The following is a 16855-nucleotide window of genomic DNA, read 5'->3' on the forward strand; positions in this document are numbered from 1 at the left end:
ACGGTAGTTTGTGCTGTCAGACATACTATATCACAAGACGGTATGATTGTGTTTAAAGTTTTTGATGAATAATGCTGTAAATTTAGCATAGTGGATAGCATAAAAGCACTTGCGAGTGACTGAAACGGAAAGTTTGATTGCGAAATCTCGGAAGTGAGGAGATGTGGTAATTGGATAGGGCTCCAGACCTAACAATTATATGTACTTTGTTCAATCTTCTACAGATATTTTGGGACCAATAATTCTCACCAGCACTTTCTCCCAGTTCTGATAAGAAATTAAGTGGAATGTTGATCTGTGGAGCAAGAAGCATTGAGATGTAATGGAACTTAGTTAAACGACACCACAGCACCGGTCTGTTACCATTTCAGTGAGTGAAGAAAATCACTGGTTACCAACGGTGCAAAAGGGAGGGAGGAAAAACTGAGAGCCATACGCCATATCCTCATATTTGGTACTCTCATCCCAATTAAGAGTGGTCATAATCGATAGACGATAGATCAATGTGTGGCTAAATGCGTGGATTTATTCTACCCAAATATGTTGTACTCGCACACATTTTTGGAGTGATAGTCAAATATTTATAATTGAATAGATTATTTATTAGATACTATAGAAAACATGCCTGTCTATAAAGCATAGTTACATTGAGCAATTTTAATCTATCAATAAAATTTAGAAAGAAGTGAACAATATAATAATGGTCAACAATTTTCAACACTCACTATATAACATTTGAATAAACATCATATTGGCTCATCTTTTTCAAAGCAATACAATATATCATTTTCAAAGAGAATGAATGCTATTACTCAGGTATAGCACAAGCATTACAACAGTTCCTTACCAGCCCAACTTCATGATTATGAAGTACAACATAATGGAAAGTAGTTGTGAATATAATCAGTTTGAATATTTGTATTTTTCTGCAGACAAAGTTAGCTTTCGGATATTACTTAGACATCCAGCTGATGATTCCTGTAATTTCTCATCTTCAGATCCTATTGTCTCCAGCAAGTACTGGTGATTGGAAGAAAACAAGATAGATTGTAGTAGATGCAGTAAAACCTCTTCACATCGTAATGGAGGGGACCAAAATTTGGGCAATTTGATAAATGGAGGTTCACTATAGAGAGGTTTCAGTGATAGGCACCATTTTTTCATATCCTTTGGGAATGAAAACACTACATACTGTCTTTTAAACCATTATATTTATGTGTTTAAACAAACATGCATGCATTAGTGAAATGTATTTATTATTTAAGAATTACAGAAACTATCGAGTGATTTTTACCATGATTCGAGAGAAAACGATGTGATCTCTCTTAATTCAACAGTCACTTAAAATGATTAGGATACTTGGATACCTTTTTTCTTCTTTACTGTTTGGTATGCTCTCATATGGAACGCGCGCGCGAAAACGCGACGCTTAAGTATGAATGCCGGGAAATATCTCCGTACGTCGTATTTCTGGTTCCCCTCCCGCCCGGTGAGGTGACCTTGAGGCGAGGCTTAGCGCTGATACGTCGCAGGATGCTAGCGGATAGCTGAGTACCTTGCTGGATGGTAGCGCTTGGCTTAAAAAAGGTTTATTAATACCTTATCAAACGAAGAAAACTTTCCGAACTTAGCCAGTTTTAATAGGTGATTATTAAGACATGTTTCCCTGAGCTCTGTGCCTCATGCATGCATTGGTAACCTCAGGCAATGTATAACTCCTATCCTCTCGTGTAGAAACTAGGTCCCTGTGACGTCATGCGGAGTGGAATCGCATGGGCGCCAATCTGGCCTTTTTCAAATGAGGATAAAATTTGACCCTTGCCATTCGTCTAAACCGGTGTTTCAAAAACCAAATAATTTGTGTATTATGAATACACTAATGGTGGGTAACGAATCGCAATCAATGCCTTTCGTTTTCTTTGATGAAGGAAACTACCCTATTAAGTGTGGGAAATGCTATTTATATTCACAATGCCTGTTTGGATGCCTAGTTAACGAGGACAGAGAAATCAGATCTTAAAATTGAATTTTATGACGACATTTTTTATACTAACATTGTTTCCAAGTACAAATATTAACTGTAGGCTCAAAACCAATTACCAAATCCTTGAGATGGAATTAATATCTGTTCAAATATGAAAAAGTATCACTTGCTTCGGATACAACATTCAAGAAAATTATGCAGAACACGATGCAATCTAAAACCTTTTGAGCAAAAAGTAGTACATATCACAATCTTTCAGAATTTGAGGTGGAATTTATGGTAACCTTAAAATATTGTCAAATATGCATGCAAAAAAAACTATGAATGACACATACCTTATGACAAAAAACTTATGACAGACATATGGAACATAACAGACAAATGTAATGGATTAAGCTATGGTTTTTAGTTCAAATAGGTGTGGACGTTGAGATCCACTTGCCCTTTCTGGTCTCAACTCTAAGTTTAGAGTTGCTGATAAATAGCATAATTCACACCGAAAAACATAAGTGTTGTCAATAGCTGTCCATTGAAATCAGTGCACCCATTGAGATCATTAGAGCAACTTCTGGTCCGTACAGTAAGTGTGATTCTAACAATAAAGCTCATGGACCTTATAATGAAAAAATGATGATACAAATAATATTTTTCTCCTCAACACTGGTACAATGATGAAGCTACTACATATAAGCTACTTCTGGTCTGAGGTGTAAGAGATCTCTGGGGTCTATAAAACTCACATGTTCTTATTCGTTATCGCCGAACATTTTTAATAGATACATTAGATGAGAAATTTGAAGAAAAAATTATGCATACATAATTACTTTGTCTTCATGGGAATTCATTATTTGCTATTAAAAACCGATAACACTTGTATTCAAATTTGACTGTGAAGTATAAACCTCTTTGACTTGCCGAGAAACAAAGAAGAGGCAATCAAATTGCTAAAGAGCTCAAGCATTATCCGGTCAACCACTCATACGACTTAGTTCATCCCGACGACCTGGAGGTGCACAACCAATGCGTGTAGAGAGTGTGGAGCTCAGTGTAGTGGTGCAACAAGAAGCAGCATGATGAAGTGCAAGTTCTTGGACACATACCTAGTGGAGTTTATAGTGTGCAAGAGAGTGAAGGGAGACGATCCATTCGATTTGTTGTTGGAAATGATTGTCAAGATGTAGCCACCAGTTAAGAATCTTTGAGTTTGAATTTGATTTATGAATTCATTGCCCTCATTTTTGAATTGTTTTTATGATTTTATGATGTTCAGAGATAACTGATAAGTACCAACTCTCAAAACTTAGTCACTCAAAAAAAGTTTGCAAATGAAAACTGGCACAGCAAGAGTTTCCAAAAGCAACTTCACTCTGAAACTCTCAATGTCATTTAGCTTTTAGTACTTCCAGAAAGGCTACAAACCAAACGAGTTTTCTTCATTGAAATTGTTTGTTTAATGGGGAATCACCATTCATGAGCCACTTCTGGTCTGATCGGATAGTGACACATATTTCAATTGAAAAATAGCCTATAGGACTTCATTTATTATAATTAGGAGACTTTTTTAGGAATATTTTTACCTGGACTACTCCACTCTGGTGCATAGTCACACAGTTGAATGCATCTTCAGAGAGGCTATTTAAAGCATGTGCTGTAGAGCGATGAACCAACGGATCAGATGAGGCCATATATCCCACAAGTGGAGTGATAGCACCCAGTCGTCCAAATTCTCGACAGTTATTTCCCCACTGACAGCAGTTAGCTATAGCTTCAGCAAGGTGTTGGCGGAGAAGATCATCAGTCTGTGGAAAAGCATTGAATATGTTACATTTGCAAGACAGATAATTTACAGTTGCATTCATAAAGTCTTAAGTTCCAGCTTATTATTATTTAATTTTAACAGAGGTTAAGAAATCAGGTGCCTAAAGAATTAATGCAGGCAAAATTTAATGTTGACAAACATACAGCATGAGGAAACTGATTATAAATGCATTTCATATTTATTATCAAACTCTTCTGAATACATACTGATTCTCATGACTATGCTATATGCTACAATGGTATAATAATCATCTATTACACTGTAGCAGAGCATTCAAACTAATTGGAGCATGTAAGGATACAGTCTGTCATAGTTAATAACAATGTAATAATTATAAGCTTTCAAGAAATGTTTATGACCTTACAGTTGAAATAAAGCTGCTGAGCAGACTATGTATGCATGAAATTTTAAGTATCTTAGTCAAGCACTTTTTCTTTAAATTGATAAAAGCAAAATTCAGCACAATTTCATTTGAATGCAGGCAACACATTCCGTATAAAGTTAACAGCAAATTAATACTATGGCATATAAAATGATCCAGTTCTGCACAGAAAAATTGATGTATTCATAAAAAATTAAGAATTATTACTTGAATAAAATTCTGTAGTGATCAGGCATTAAAGTTATGCAGATGTGCATAAAATGGTTAGTATTTTATAAGAAGCATCCATTTTCATCCACCCTCAAATGCTTATGTACAACTGTTAATCCCTATATCGTGGAAAGCACAGCACTCATTAAAGTCCTTTTAAATACTAAATATGTAATTGACATTATACATAAGCCAGCAGAGAAGCAGAATGGCTAGGAAGTGAAATTGTACCGTAAGAATACATACAAAATTTCACATACACTATTCCAGTGCTCAAAGCATTTTATAGTATCTCCATAAGCAACATATTATTAACCTGCATAAACACATGTATATAATTTTACTTTTGAATATTTTAGATGTTAAATTAATGAGTATAGTGTGAGATTTTTTTCTATAATTTTGAAACAGTAGGGCAATTTCTTTTAGTGGGAAACATTTTCCCTAGAGAGCCTTCTATTACAATTAATATAAGACCTTTGCCCGTAAATCATAGAAATAATGGAAATAACTTGGCTAAACATCCACGAGGCATTCAGTAATATTTTATGACTAGTTTTAAAACACCTTAACTTTGAGCACAGTGTTAATCCCGTTTTTGGATAAGAAAGCATTTTCTTAAAGGGCATCCATCTGAAGCGCTCATTAGAACTATTACGGCTGCAAGGCAAGCTTATAGATCAGTCTTTTAAAATAATACAAATAGGAAAAAGTATTGAATCAACCAATAAACATACTCAAAATGAAACCCTGTAATCATGTTCATGCATGAGATGTATGTAAGAAATTGTCTAACATGTATTTAAGACACTGTAATAAGTTAATAACTTCAACAGCTTTAAAATTAATTCGCTAGTTAGTTCAAAGGCATTTTTGATTTATAATATGTAGATAATGGAAAAAGGTTAAGTGTATATTTTCATCGGCAAAACTGCCATTCACCTTTCCTTGAACATTTACATTAACCATTTTTGAAGCTCTTGCCTGTAGGATTAACAATGGAATATTTTATTCACATTTTATTGATAAATATTATCATTCTTAAATGTTAAATTCTTTTTCTGGACTACTCATAGTTATTCAATTCAAGTCTTGCTAATCTAGTCTCATGTATAAGCAATATACAGGATTTCAGAGAAGATATTAGAGGTAGAAAAATATTCATTATGAAATAATGTCAAATATTAGTCGTATTAACAAGCTAATCATGTACAGACATGCAAATTATTTATGTGCAAAAATATTTGGGAAAAATTCATCAGATATAATAGAGATAAAACCAAAGGTGAAACAATATTAGTATTTAGAATTGGATAAGTTCCCTGTCACCTCCCGGGGGTCTTGTTCTTCCCTCTTCTTAGTAACCTTTTCTTTTTTTCTTTGGGTATTCCGTGGATCCTTTCCCATTCTACTTGATACCTATAGTGAATACATAGTTAGTTCCTTCGTGAAATAGCTTTTTTTAATTTTTCTTTTTGGGATAGCCCAAGAGAAACTAATGAGTTAAACAAGGAATAATACATTTCATCTGCAAAATTAAACTAGATGATGGTACGTCATGGTACTGAGCTGAGTGGAGAGAAACATTCACATAAAAAAGATGAATTAGACATGACAGCATTGTGCGTACGTCGGCCAATGTATCACCAATACATATATACTTAACATTTTACAGTAGCATATTGTGTAGCAACTTGTGGGCTTAATCCTTTGAATAATTTTTGATAGATTTTAGAAGTTTCTGAAATTTTTATCATTATATAGTGTCTCGTGATAGGCAAGCCTGAAGATGAGGTGGATACTAGGAAAAAAACATTAAATTCTGTTTCCAGGCCAAAGATAAGCAATCGATGAAAAGTGAGTGGAAAAATCTTCATAATTAAGAGGTTAGCATAGCCAAATTACATATATCTTACCAGCAGAGACACAGCACCAGAAAAATCAAAATTTTGAGTGTTTCAAATAAGCAGTTTTTACTGGTTCTGATGGTGTTTATAGTGATTCATATTATTTATTTTCCACAAGTTACAGAAACAATCCATGTATTAATGATTATCTATATTTGGATCATTTAACTTCTATTTCTAAAAGCTGCTGTCATATATGTAGGTATTTTATAAATGCACGTTAGGAAATCTGGAAAACATATCTCACTTGTTGACTCTTGATTATTCAAACAATCAAAGAATAAATATGTATATGTAATGCTATGGCAACTTAGAAGCCTAAGATTAAAAAAAACACACATCATAGCAGCACAAGCAATAGAAACCTTGATTTATATGGTAAGAATTCAGGGGTGTATTTTTGGGTAGTAACCATTCAGAGGATCCTGATGATAGCTTTGGAATTCCCACCTGAATACTATATCATTACATGGCAGCTCAGGGTAGCCACTCAAGTAATTTTTAGCAGCAGTCTTTTTGACTGCAATACATATGCACGAGCACTCTTCACTAAATGATGGGGACCAGTTAAAATAGTTGTATTTGGTAGTAATACATTCATCGTTAGATGGTAAAAACTATCTGATAGTATTCTTCAACTACCCTCAACCACTTTTTTGTTTTAGGGAATGTCAATTGAAGTGGTTATTCCTTCAGCAAGTTTTATCTAGCTCATAGTTTATTTATTCCATAAATCCCAGAAACACTCTTGGTTGGGTCTACTCTATCACTCTTGGTTGATCTCGTCTATGACCTTCAGTTGGCTGCTTCCTTCCATGGTGTGCAGTCCATTTTTGGATTATAATGCCCTTGATCCTACGTTCAGAAAGTACCCAGAGCATTCCTCCCTGTAGGTACCAAAGGTTTCCCGATAAAAAGGTAGATTATGAGCATAGTGTGATAAAACTAAATGAGATGACCATTGTACTTCATCGACTTGAACCATCAGCCTTGTAAATATAAACGAGTGCTCATCGAAGCTTATCACTGGAACCAAAAGCTGAAGGCAACATTGAAATAAAGTTACTTCGATAAGATTCCTTAAGATTCGATAAGTTAATGGAAACTGGTGAAGGATGTGAGAAAAAAATTAGTTTAATTCTGTTCAGTACCTCCTATGCTATGAGCGAAACAATTCGAGGGATCAAGGCCTGGTTACCTAATAACCTTCAGAGCCGAAATGAAAATTTTATATTAATACACGACCTTGGTAACTTTTTACTGGAAAATAGATTTTGACTAATAGATTTTTAGGATATATGAATTACTCAGAGAGAGAAAGTTAAACATCTCTCACCTGGAAGTGTGATAGATTACTGCAAATATTTATGGTATGCCTAAATATCATTTCAACAAAATAAGGTGATACATACTGAGAGAACCAATTCTGATAGAAGAGGGACAACACCGTGATCTGTGATGACTGCAAGGTTTTCTCGATCTAAAGCAATGATTGATAAAGCTGCACACACAGATGCCAATACTCTGTTATCAGTTGAGCGTAGCAGTCCAACTATTAGCTCCAAGCCTCCAACAAAACTGCGCACCATTTCTCCAGAGTCCTAAGAATAATAAAAAAAAAATGAGGTATTGAAATCATCTATGCCATGCAAAGTAATTTGAAATAGATTCTTTAAATAAATAGAAAATTGTAATTATTAAAATATATTTTAATAGAGCTGAATAATTATTTCTCGTAAACGCTAATATTAAAAATTCATTTGTGAGAATAATGGAACATTATACCATTTATACTTATTCAACTGAATGTCTTTAAATAATGGATAAAATTAAAACAGTAAAAATTGATATTTATACTTCTGAAGTTTAAAATTTTAATTTCCCATCGTTTTTCCCAAAATGAATTATCACTTAAAATCCATGTTATCATGGTGAATTCCACATCAGTAGATTATATTGCATCCCTTCCTGAACTAAATATATGTTAAATAAGATATGCGTATAATAAGTAACCTTTGCATTCTGGATGCAGGGGCAGAGGGCAGCTGCTGCAGCAGCTTGGACTGCAGGATATGGCCTCTTAAGCATTGACCATACCATGCGTACTCCATCGAGCTCTTCTATTATCTCCATGGACTCCAATTCTTTAGCTGCTTCACCTAATGCTCGGGCTGCATTCTCGAGCAAACCTGCATTTGTCCCTCCTGACAGGAGGCTTACAATAGGAGGTATTCCACCAGCAACTCTTAGAGCAGCTTTGTTTGAAGGGAACCTGGCACACTCTGCCACTGCTCCGACAACATTTGTGAGGACCTACGGACAAAATAAAACATCTCCGTAACAAAGTACATAGTGATTGAACATGGAAAAATCAGTTTTTAGGATGACAAGTGGGCTTAGCTGAAGCTCATGGTCATGGTAGGAGCTCATAACTATCACTTTAAAGACTAAAAAATAGTTCATAACTGAAAATAGCATAACTCAACTTGGTATAGCCATAAGTCAGAAAAAGATCAGCTTTCTCTGGAAATTAACCTACATATATAGCTAGGATGATAATTTTGTTGAATGAGCAGTAATCATCATTGATGCATGTTTATACTAAGACTGAAGAAACGAGTTGACAATTGATCTGGTTCATAATAAGTCAAATTATGCAACATTACATTGTTGAGACTGAGGAATAATGCTGGGGCTCAATTTTGTTCCACCTTCTACATCTTACCTTACAAATTATGTACATATTGCCAACGAATCCACTCACTGTCGACAGTAATACATGGTTACCTGCTCCTAGGGGTACAGCGAGGGGGGTGTTTTGGGGGATAAATCCCCCCCCAGAAATCAGAGAAATTTTAAAATTTCATCCATTTGCTTAATTGTATAAATATTACTAATAGACTAGTGCAATGATTAACAAAACACCCCTCAGAAAGCCGTAAAAATCACCATTTATCTACAAAAATTTTCTGTGGGAGGGCACCCGCACCTACCGTATTCCATACTAAGCCCATGAAGCCCAAGAAGTATTAGTTACTCCTAAAACCCCCCCCAAGCCTTAATTCCTAGCAACGCACCTGCCTGCTCCAGTAATTTTCGTGAAAAAAAATTGAGAGTGCATTGCTTAGATTTAGCACATTAATTTTTCATTTTAAAAATTTCCCCAATAAGTAGTTATTTGTATTTTGCATGGTTATACCAATTGGATCACATTACCTGCAGCTTCAAACAGATTACTGACCCCTTTCATAGATGAAAACAGAACAAACTTCAGTAGAACACTAACTGCTATTGATATTTAATATGCCTGTACTTATATTTACATCTTCATTTTCTTCTGACGTAAGAAGATCAACCATAGTATCCATCACTTGAAGCTCCTCAAACTGGTGGACATTTTCTGAAGATATTGCACATTTCCATATAGCACCAGTCACAGCTGCCAATAAAGACTTGAGCCCTCGTAGCGATGAATCACTGGCTATTTTGATTAGTGGCTCCAGTCCTCCATGCTGTCTGACAAGATCTCTGGTCACTTCATCTTCAGCACACTAAAAGGTATAATTAGTGTGAAACATAATAAAATGCTCAATGAGTATGAGCACTTGGCACTGGATTGTATTACTGAAATTAGACTGTCTGATGATCATTCTAGATACTGTGCCATCATAGCATGCATACTCAAATGCTAAATGCTGCTATTCAATCGCAAACAGATTATTTCTTTGGATGGACTGCTAACATTGAAAGATCTTTTGTTCTTTCTTCAAAATAGAAGTAGGTAAGCTAATAAAATTTGAGCACTTGTGGCAGGCACCTTCGTAATTTACGTATGAAAACGTTTCAGGCTTGACGAGGTGGAGATCTGATCTATCCATGATAAAAATAATAAAAAAATCAAATTCTTATTTCCACACTAGAGTGGAAAAAACAATTAGTTTTTTATATTTCATCATTGTTGTAATTTAGATCTGCAAATTGGTGTTAGTGCATGACAGATGGCTTCAGACACTATCTTGCAAATACAATTCTGACACAGCCTGCATACATACTTCTACATCTGGCCGTTGCTCTAAGAATACCACTATAAGCAAGGAGTTGAACATGTCAGCAGACAAATGCATGAATCTCACCTTAAATATTGCACAAGCACAGTGTCTCTTTAACTCTGTGGTCCCATCGGCAAGGTATTCTACCAAACCTTCAATCATTCCCTCTGTTTGGATTGCAAGTTGGTAACTTTTCTGGAAAGATAAATAAGAATAAAGTGGAATGTAAACAGAACAACAAAAGAGTTGCGAGATGTGATACCTAACTTTTAATGTGCAGGTAGATGTGATGGCTATTAGCTGACAATTTTTGCTTATTTCTTTCTCCTGTTTTGGCCAAAATGGCATGATATAGGTGTGTTTACATTTACCAACTGTAAGGGTTCAAAGTCTATGGAAACTTAAATGAGCCCACAACAACAATGTGGCATTCCAATGAATTCACATATATACAGTGACGCCGACTCCATGGGGCCTGAGCCCCCTAAAGAATTTGTTATGGGTGTGAGGAAAAAATGTTTCAGGCTTGTCGATTTTCCCCTGAGTGTCCAGATATCGAGATTCAAGTTATTCTAATTTTGATCATATGACTCTTCTAAATACTTAAAAAACTTAAAACTCACTACTTATAAAATTTCCCAGGGCAAGATCCACACGGTATGGCCCCCCCCAATATTTTTTGTAAGTCGGCATCCCTGCATATGTATTATGTTTAAAGCAGTGATTGACATTAAATATATGTACACATACCTTTTTTGTATGCATGAATTAATGTAAAAATAATGTAGATCATAAAAGAGGTTGCTTCAGACCACTTGAGGAATCAGTTTTAATAGCTTAACCCTATGCTAATTTTATGTCATTTATGAGGATTTGTAACGAAAAGCCTCCATATACTTACCTGGGAGGCACACTGCTGGACAATGGCTACGATGGGTACAACCACATCAGGGTGTAGCTTAGCTTTCAATAACCTTGCCAGTAGTCGGACGACACCAGCTTGTCTCATTGCTTCTTGGTTACGACTAGTTCGAGAGAGAGACCAAAGGGCTCGAGCACCAGCTCTTGAAACAGCCAAAGAATCAAGTTCTGTAGGAGTCAGGTCTTTTGGATCTTTAGCCAAGATTGCAGTAGATGCAGAGTCAAGTAAGTCAACCTATTGAATGAAGAGACAGTAGCATCAGTTCCCTATCAAATATTGCCCATCAGTTTCTAACAAGAATGATTTTGTATTGGTTAAGTCAGATCTGGAACTGAAGTTCTTGGTATGGGAGTAGAAATTAATATCAATTTAGGTTTCTTTTTACTGAGAAGAAATGATGCTAATGTATCCTATTCATGCCCTTTATTACCAAGAATGCCAGTATACCCCATTTTTTGTAAACCATCAGAGCAGGAAATGATGTGTTCAGAGCTTACCAGTCGTGGAATTCCATAATATCGCCGTACTTGTCTACTAGCTTTCTTCACTCGCCCTACATTTGCTAATGTTTCCGCAGCTAGAATTTGCAGTTCCTTATATGGTTGAGCAAGCGTCGTCACCAACAAAGGGACAATTCCCAAGTCAGTCAAATTCTTCCTCACATCCACATTTCCTGATATGTCTTTAAGAACTTTCAAAGCTGCGATCTGGAAAATTTGTGTTGTTAGAGTGAAGTAGTAGCATCAGGTACTGCAAATAATTTACTCATGGAAGTATGTACCTTTGATAAAACCAAATAAAAGACCACAGATAAGCCCTGACGATCAGTAGTAAAAGAAGGTAAGGGGTAAGAAGGGGAGGGAAATCTGTTAAATGAAAAATAAAATAATTTAATTTTTTTTCAGGTTAATTCCGCGTCGACTCAATTTTTGCGGACGACAGTTTCAGGTACGTTCCAGCTCCCATCTTTGGGTTTAAATGATCTGCAGAGCTGCAATTCTTCATATATAAGGCTAGTCAGATGTATGCTGATTTGCTCAGTTTGAATTCCATTGTTGGAAGAGCCGTTTGAATGTTGAAGCTAAAGGATAGCCATCCGCGAAATCACCGCGGAAGTCTCCATAATAATTTTATAAAATAATTTGTTTGTGATAATTTTTGCAGTATGTTTGACTTTGGTTTCAACACCCTGCTTCCTTTACCTATTTTTCAATCCTTCTGTTGCAATGCCCATTATTAATGGGAGAAGGACACGAAAGAGGAAAGAATGAAGAGGACAGTGTGGGAATTAGGTGGATCAGCTCATGAAAGGATGCACAATGTAATCCAAAAAATAGTTGATCGGCACCCTGCTGTACGTTAAAAATCAGTGGATAAGTTCATAGGCCGATTTAGGGGGGAGGAGGAGGGGCACATGCCATCCCTAAATGCTTATTAAATTGACAAGATTTTTATACAATTAACATTGCCCTTTTTGTTTTGTGTAATATGAGGATCCTCAATATACAACATTAATAACTTTCATATTAAAATTAAGAGAATATTTCGTACAGTAACTCCCGCATGTTTTTTTAAATCTCAAATATGAGAAGATCATTTGGCTGTTGGACCCTCGTGCCCCCCCCCCCCCAGAAAAAATCCTGGATCCCCCCTTGGATTAGTTGATCCTTGATATGAAATGTATGCCTCCCTACCTTACATTTCAAGTCCTTAGTTTCCAGGATGTTGATGAGGATCTCCAGGCCTCCTATATCAATGACAGCAGAAATGTTTATGTCCTGCGTCAAGTCATGCTGCTTTAGGCAGCAGAGAGCAATTATTGTTGCAGTTTGATTGCCAGCCTGAGATAAAATGGAACCAAAAAATCAAAGTGACATAAGTGTGCATATATACCTCAAAGTAAATTACCAAATAAGGAGGAAAGTGATTACTCACCCTCAATGGTCTAAGTCAGAGCAATTTTACATCTTAATAATACTGAGTGTCATTCATGTATACTATACTGATCAAAGTGAATGCTTATAGCAGGCAATACTTGCAGGCATTTGGTAAATGTGCAGACCAAACTAATCACTATAGTCATCTGCCTCCGGTGGGTATTCATTGATCCAGCAAAGAATCCTTTACCCTTAGAAATATGGTGATTCTGTCATGCTTATTTTATATTTGCCCTCAAGTTTTGCTGGCCAGGAACATTTGATCATGTATTTACCTTGAATATTACATAATATTGACTTTTGCTGTTGATTAAAAAATTTGTGTTCTCCCAATACGGGCAAATAGCATTCCTGGGTGATTTGAGTTACCAAAGAGTTATGCACAAAGAAATAGAAGTTTTACGGGAAAGTCATTTCTTCTACAAAGCTACTACTGTACTTAATACTTTTTTACCTTGGCATATTTTATCAGCTTCTGGATATTCCAATACTCTGATGAAACTTCTGCAGGCTTTGCTGAAGGTGGAGCTTCTGTTTCGCCCTCTTCTTTTTCTTCCCCTTGTGAATCCTCACCATCATCGCTATCTGATGACGATTCCGAAGAAGAGTCTTGGGATTGTTTCCTGATTTCCTCATTGTCACTGCAAACATTAAGTATACATTTGCTTAAGTTTTTTTTGGGTAAGGTCAGTCTGGAGAAGTCAGATGAAACTAAAAATATGATAACTTCACTAATTACCAGTAATGGTTACCTATTGGAAAAAATCTGCTGATTCAATAGAAAATTTCAATTGTATGTGCCTATATTCAATGGAATTTTTTCACATTCAATTGAAATTCTTCACTTTTCAATTGGACGCATTGAATATTTCCAATAGGGTACTATTATGTAATGCTTTTCAATTTACTGGATGAAGTTTTTTTTTATCAGTCACCTTGAAATTTTCCTATTTCCTCCGAGTGACATTCTCGCTGGAATGGTGTTTGAGGGACGTTTTCTGCCTTTCCTTTGATTATTCATTTCAGCCTAAACGCATGAAGGTATGTCAAAACCAATTAAAATAATTAATTTGGACCATATATTGCAACTTGGAAAAAAACAATTAATCCAAGCTTAATAAGTATAAAAAGGAAAAAAAATAAAAGTTTAATGTGGAAGAGTAATCGCATTCAAGAAGGAAGACCTAAATAAATCCATCCAATAAATAATTCTATCGTTAATTACTCGTATCCTACCTATATTATAAGAACCAGCATGACCCAACAAAAATGTAATCAATGACCACAGTGAGAAAGAACAATAATGGGAACAGAAGATATTTTCTAAATGATGGAAGCGAAAATACTCATACATACCTAATGGCAATTATTTCACAACATCAACTTCTTCGGCGAAGCTATTGATCAAACTTTGCTTCAACCATATCATGCGATATCCTTGGCACGAATTTCGATTGATGGTAAGAAGTTGGTTATTCGGGGGTCTTACAGCGAAATTATTTAAATGTGCGTTCGAAAATAAAGGGTGGAGAGCATTCCATGTGGTTCAGTTCGTAAATTTTGGGTCGGGTTATTTTTTCAATAAAATAATTGGCTTTAGTGCTGAATTGAAGTTTGCTATTTCGCGGGTTAGTTGTTACTGCATCTCGATACGAAAACACCCAAAATTTTCGCAAATATAATGCAGATTTATGCCTTTCGCACAAAGAAAGTGTTGCTGAAAAAATTTTTTGAGTTTATTTATACAAAATTTAGTAACGAAAAAAAATATTTCACATAAACTTGATGATACGGGTTTCTTAGCAGGAAAAACCGTGAACTTCTAATTTACGGTCATAGATGGCGTTAGTAAAGGCCTATTGCAAAATTTATTAGCTCTCACACGGAATTAGTTCGTTTTCTGGCCGCATACCTCGGACGGCACTGATACGAATTTCGGGTTTCGGGAGAACGACGAATGAAAACAGTGGTTCTGAGTTGTTCATTCGTCGTCGTAGGAAGCGGGCTGGTTGACATTTGCCGGTGTGAGTTGAGCTAGTGGTGTGGTGTTTTTTTAGTGTGATTGGTGTCAGTGAATGGATTCCATTCGGGAAGTTGGACGTATTATAATTGGTAAGCATGTTTATTGTGTGATAATGTAAATTTATCCTGCAAATCACCGATTAATTAATATGGGTAGACTTGTCCTCTTATGAATCTCATCTCAATTCGAGTGTTCTATCATGGGTGTTAGTGATTTTCTTTGAATGGTATGTAAGTAGTTATCTAAGTGGTAGTAAATTGATGTTATCTTACTTTCACGGGTGTACTTTCGTTGCTTGAGTGTTGTAGTTAAAATGCCCATTGTATGATTTTTATCGCGAGTATTTCGAATATCATATTCTTTGACGAATTTAGAAGTTAAATCCAATTGAAAACGAGGTTGTGGATGGGAATGGGGGTTTGCTTCTGTTTTATTGCATGTTCATCTGCATGATTCTTTTTGATTTGGTAATCTTATATGCCTTGCTGACAGCTATGTGAATTTGTTGGAATTTCTGTTAAGTCACATCGTTGAAGTGTTAAGTTATAAAAGTTAATACTAAATGAGTCGTTTTGGACGTAAGTAAAGGTAAATTTGCGACATATCAACCTGAATCATGTATGAGCATATGATATCCTATGCATATTCACTATATGACATTTGAGTGAAATGGAAAGGATCCCCATTGTCAACCCAATACTCGGCGAAACGTTCGGTTGCATCGCGTGAAAAATTTGACTGTGACGAGTTTTGGATTCTCGCGATGAAGAGATCAGTAATGTAAGACTTCAAAAACCATGGTGTTACTGATCTCTTCATCCACTCTCATCCACTCTTCAGCACGTGTATAGTTGTGTATCGCATGGGGCGCGAGGTGTTTTTCATATTAAGTAATGAAAATACCATGGTTGTGGGCGGTCGGAGTTCCTCGGGCTAGAGCAATCGCGTTGAGATTTGTACCCTGATACTGGGAATGGAAACCACGGAACTCACCTCCATGACCGTTTCTCCAATATCCATTTCAGCCTTCGCTTTCAATTTTTAGCTAAATACCTTGTGAAAGATTAGCGCGAGTGCGGCCTATGGTGTTACCGATGAAACCTATCTGAAAAGCCGTATACCCTTGGGAAAGTGGTCTTGCGGCGTTTTTTCATGAACACCTTTTCCAATAGATAATTTTCCCGCCTTGCCACTTGGATCAACTTGTCTATTGCCAGCTGTTTCATCTAGTTTACCAACGCGTATTTGGTGGTTTCGAACTTTGTTTTTCCGTTGCTGCTGCGGTAAAAGTTGTTATTGTCGGTGGCAGCAGAATGGGGCTCGCTTTCTTCAAAACTATTAGTTACCAAAGCTAAGCTCTTGCTACAGAATGGGCCATTAGTTCTTACTGTGGCTTCTATTGATCTGAATCAGCAGAGTGATTTTTCACTTTTCCTTTATTTCGCTCGTGGCGATGATATCGAGGGCACGACCTTCAGTAAAAGGTAGCGAAATCCCAGGCGACATGAGTGTACCTTAAAGGCGCGATCTTCGATTGCCGAAGGTCTTAATGACATGCTTGCAATTTGCGGATCGATTTTCATTCGCTATCCCTATTTAATATTATTTCATGCCTTGATCGA

At 36.1% G+C, this 16855-nt stretch overlaps 2 protein-coding genes across 6 annotated transcripts in view; one reads left to right on the plus strand and one right to left on the minus strand.

The window, feature by feature from the left end:
- Window positions 1-768: 768 nt before the first annotated feature.
- Window positions 769-14995, minus strand: LOC124163958 (armadillo repeat-containing protein gudu). 3 transcript variants are annotated; one of them, XM_046541090.1, is made up of 13 exons: window positions 14567-14992; window positions 14146-14237; window positions 13665-13851; window positions 12968-13114; window positions 11771-11980; window positions 11253-11507; window positions 10436-10546; window positions 9626-9853; window positions 8316-8615; window positions 7715-7903; window positions 5725-5814; window positions 3562-3783; window positions 769-1020 (listed from the first exon to the last, which is right to left on the minus strand). In XM_046541090.1, the coding sequence occupies exons 2-13, from the start codon at window positions 14229-14231 to the stop codon at window positions 904-906; spliced, it is 2142 nt and encodes a 713-aa protein (XP_046397046.1). In that variant the 5' UTR covers window positions 14232-14237; window positions 14567-14992; the 3' UTR covers window positions 769-903. The 3 variants fall into 3 exon arrangements, with proteins under 3 accessions (XP_046397046.1, XP_046397055.1, XP_046397062.1); XM_046541099.1 differs by lacking the exon at window positions 5725-5814 and having other exon boundaries at window positions 14567-14988; XM_046541106.1 differs by lacking the exons at window positions 769-1020; window positions 3562-3783 and adding an exon at window positions 3808-5055 and having other exon boundaries at window positions 14567-14995.
- A 193-nt stretch (window positions 14996-15188) lies between these two features.
- LOC124163974 overlaps window positions 15189-16855 on the plus strand; it is a 98362-nt gene continuing 96695 nt past the window's right edge. For all 3 annotated transcript variants that reach the window (XM_046541120.1, XM_046541124.1, XM_046541136.1), the window contains exon 1: window positions 15189-15322. The gene's annotated coding sequence lies outside the window, so the exon portion shown is untranslated. The remainder of the gene's footprint in view (window positions 15323-16855) is intronic.

Source organism: Ischnura elegans, chromosome 1 (genome assembly GCF_921293095.1).
Source record: "Ischnura elegans chromosome 1, ioIscEleg1.1, whole genome shotgun sequence".
Taxonomy (NCBI): Eukaryota; Metazoa; Arthropoda; class Insecta; order Odonata; family Coenagrionidae; genus Ischnura; species Ischnura elegans.

What these genes read in the sequence shown, in the direction of transcription:
- LOC124163958 (XM_046541090.1), bottom strand. Translation starts at nt 14,231, where the DNA reads ATGAATAATCAAAGGAAAGGCAGAAAACGTCCCTCAAACACCATTCCA. An exon ending in GTGCTTGTGCAATATTTAAG is followed by an intron (nt 9,854 to 10,435) that starts GTGAGATTCATG and finishes TATACCTTTTAG; the next exon opens with TGTGCTGAAGATGAAGTGAC. An exon ending in ACCAGAGTGGAGTAGTCCAG is followed by an intron (nt 1,021 to 3,561) that starts GTAAAAATATTC and finishes TCCAATCACCAG; the next exon opens with TACTTGCTGGAGACAATAGG.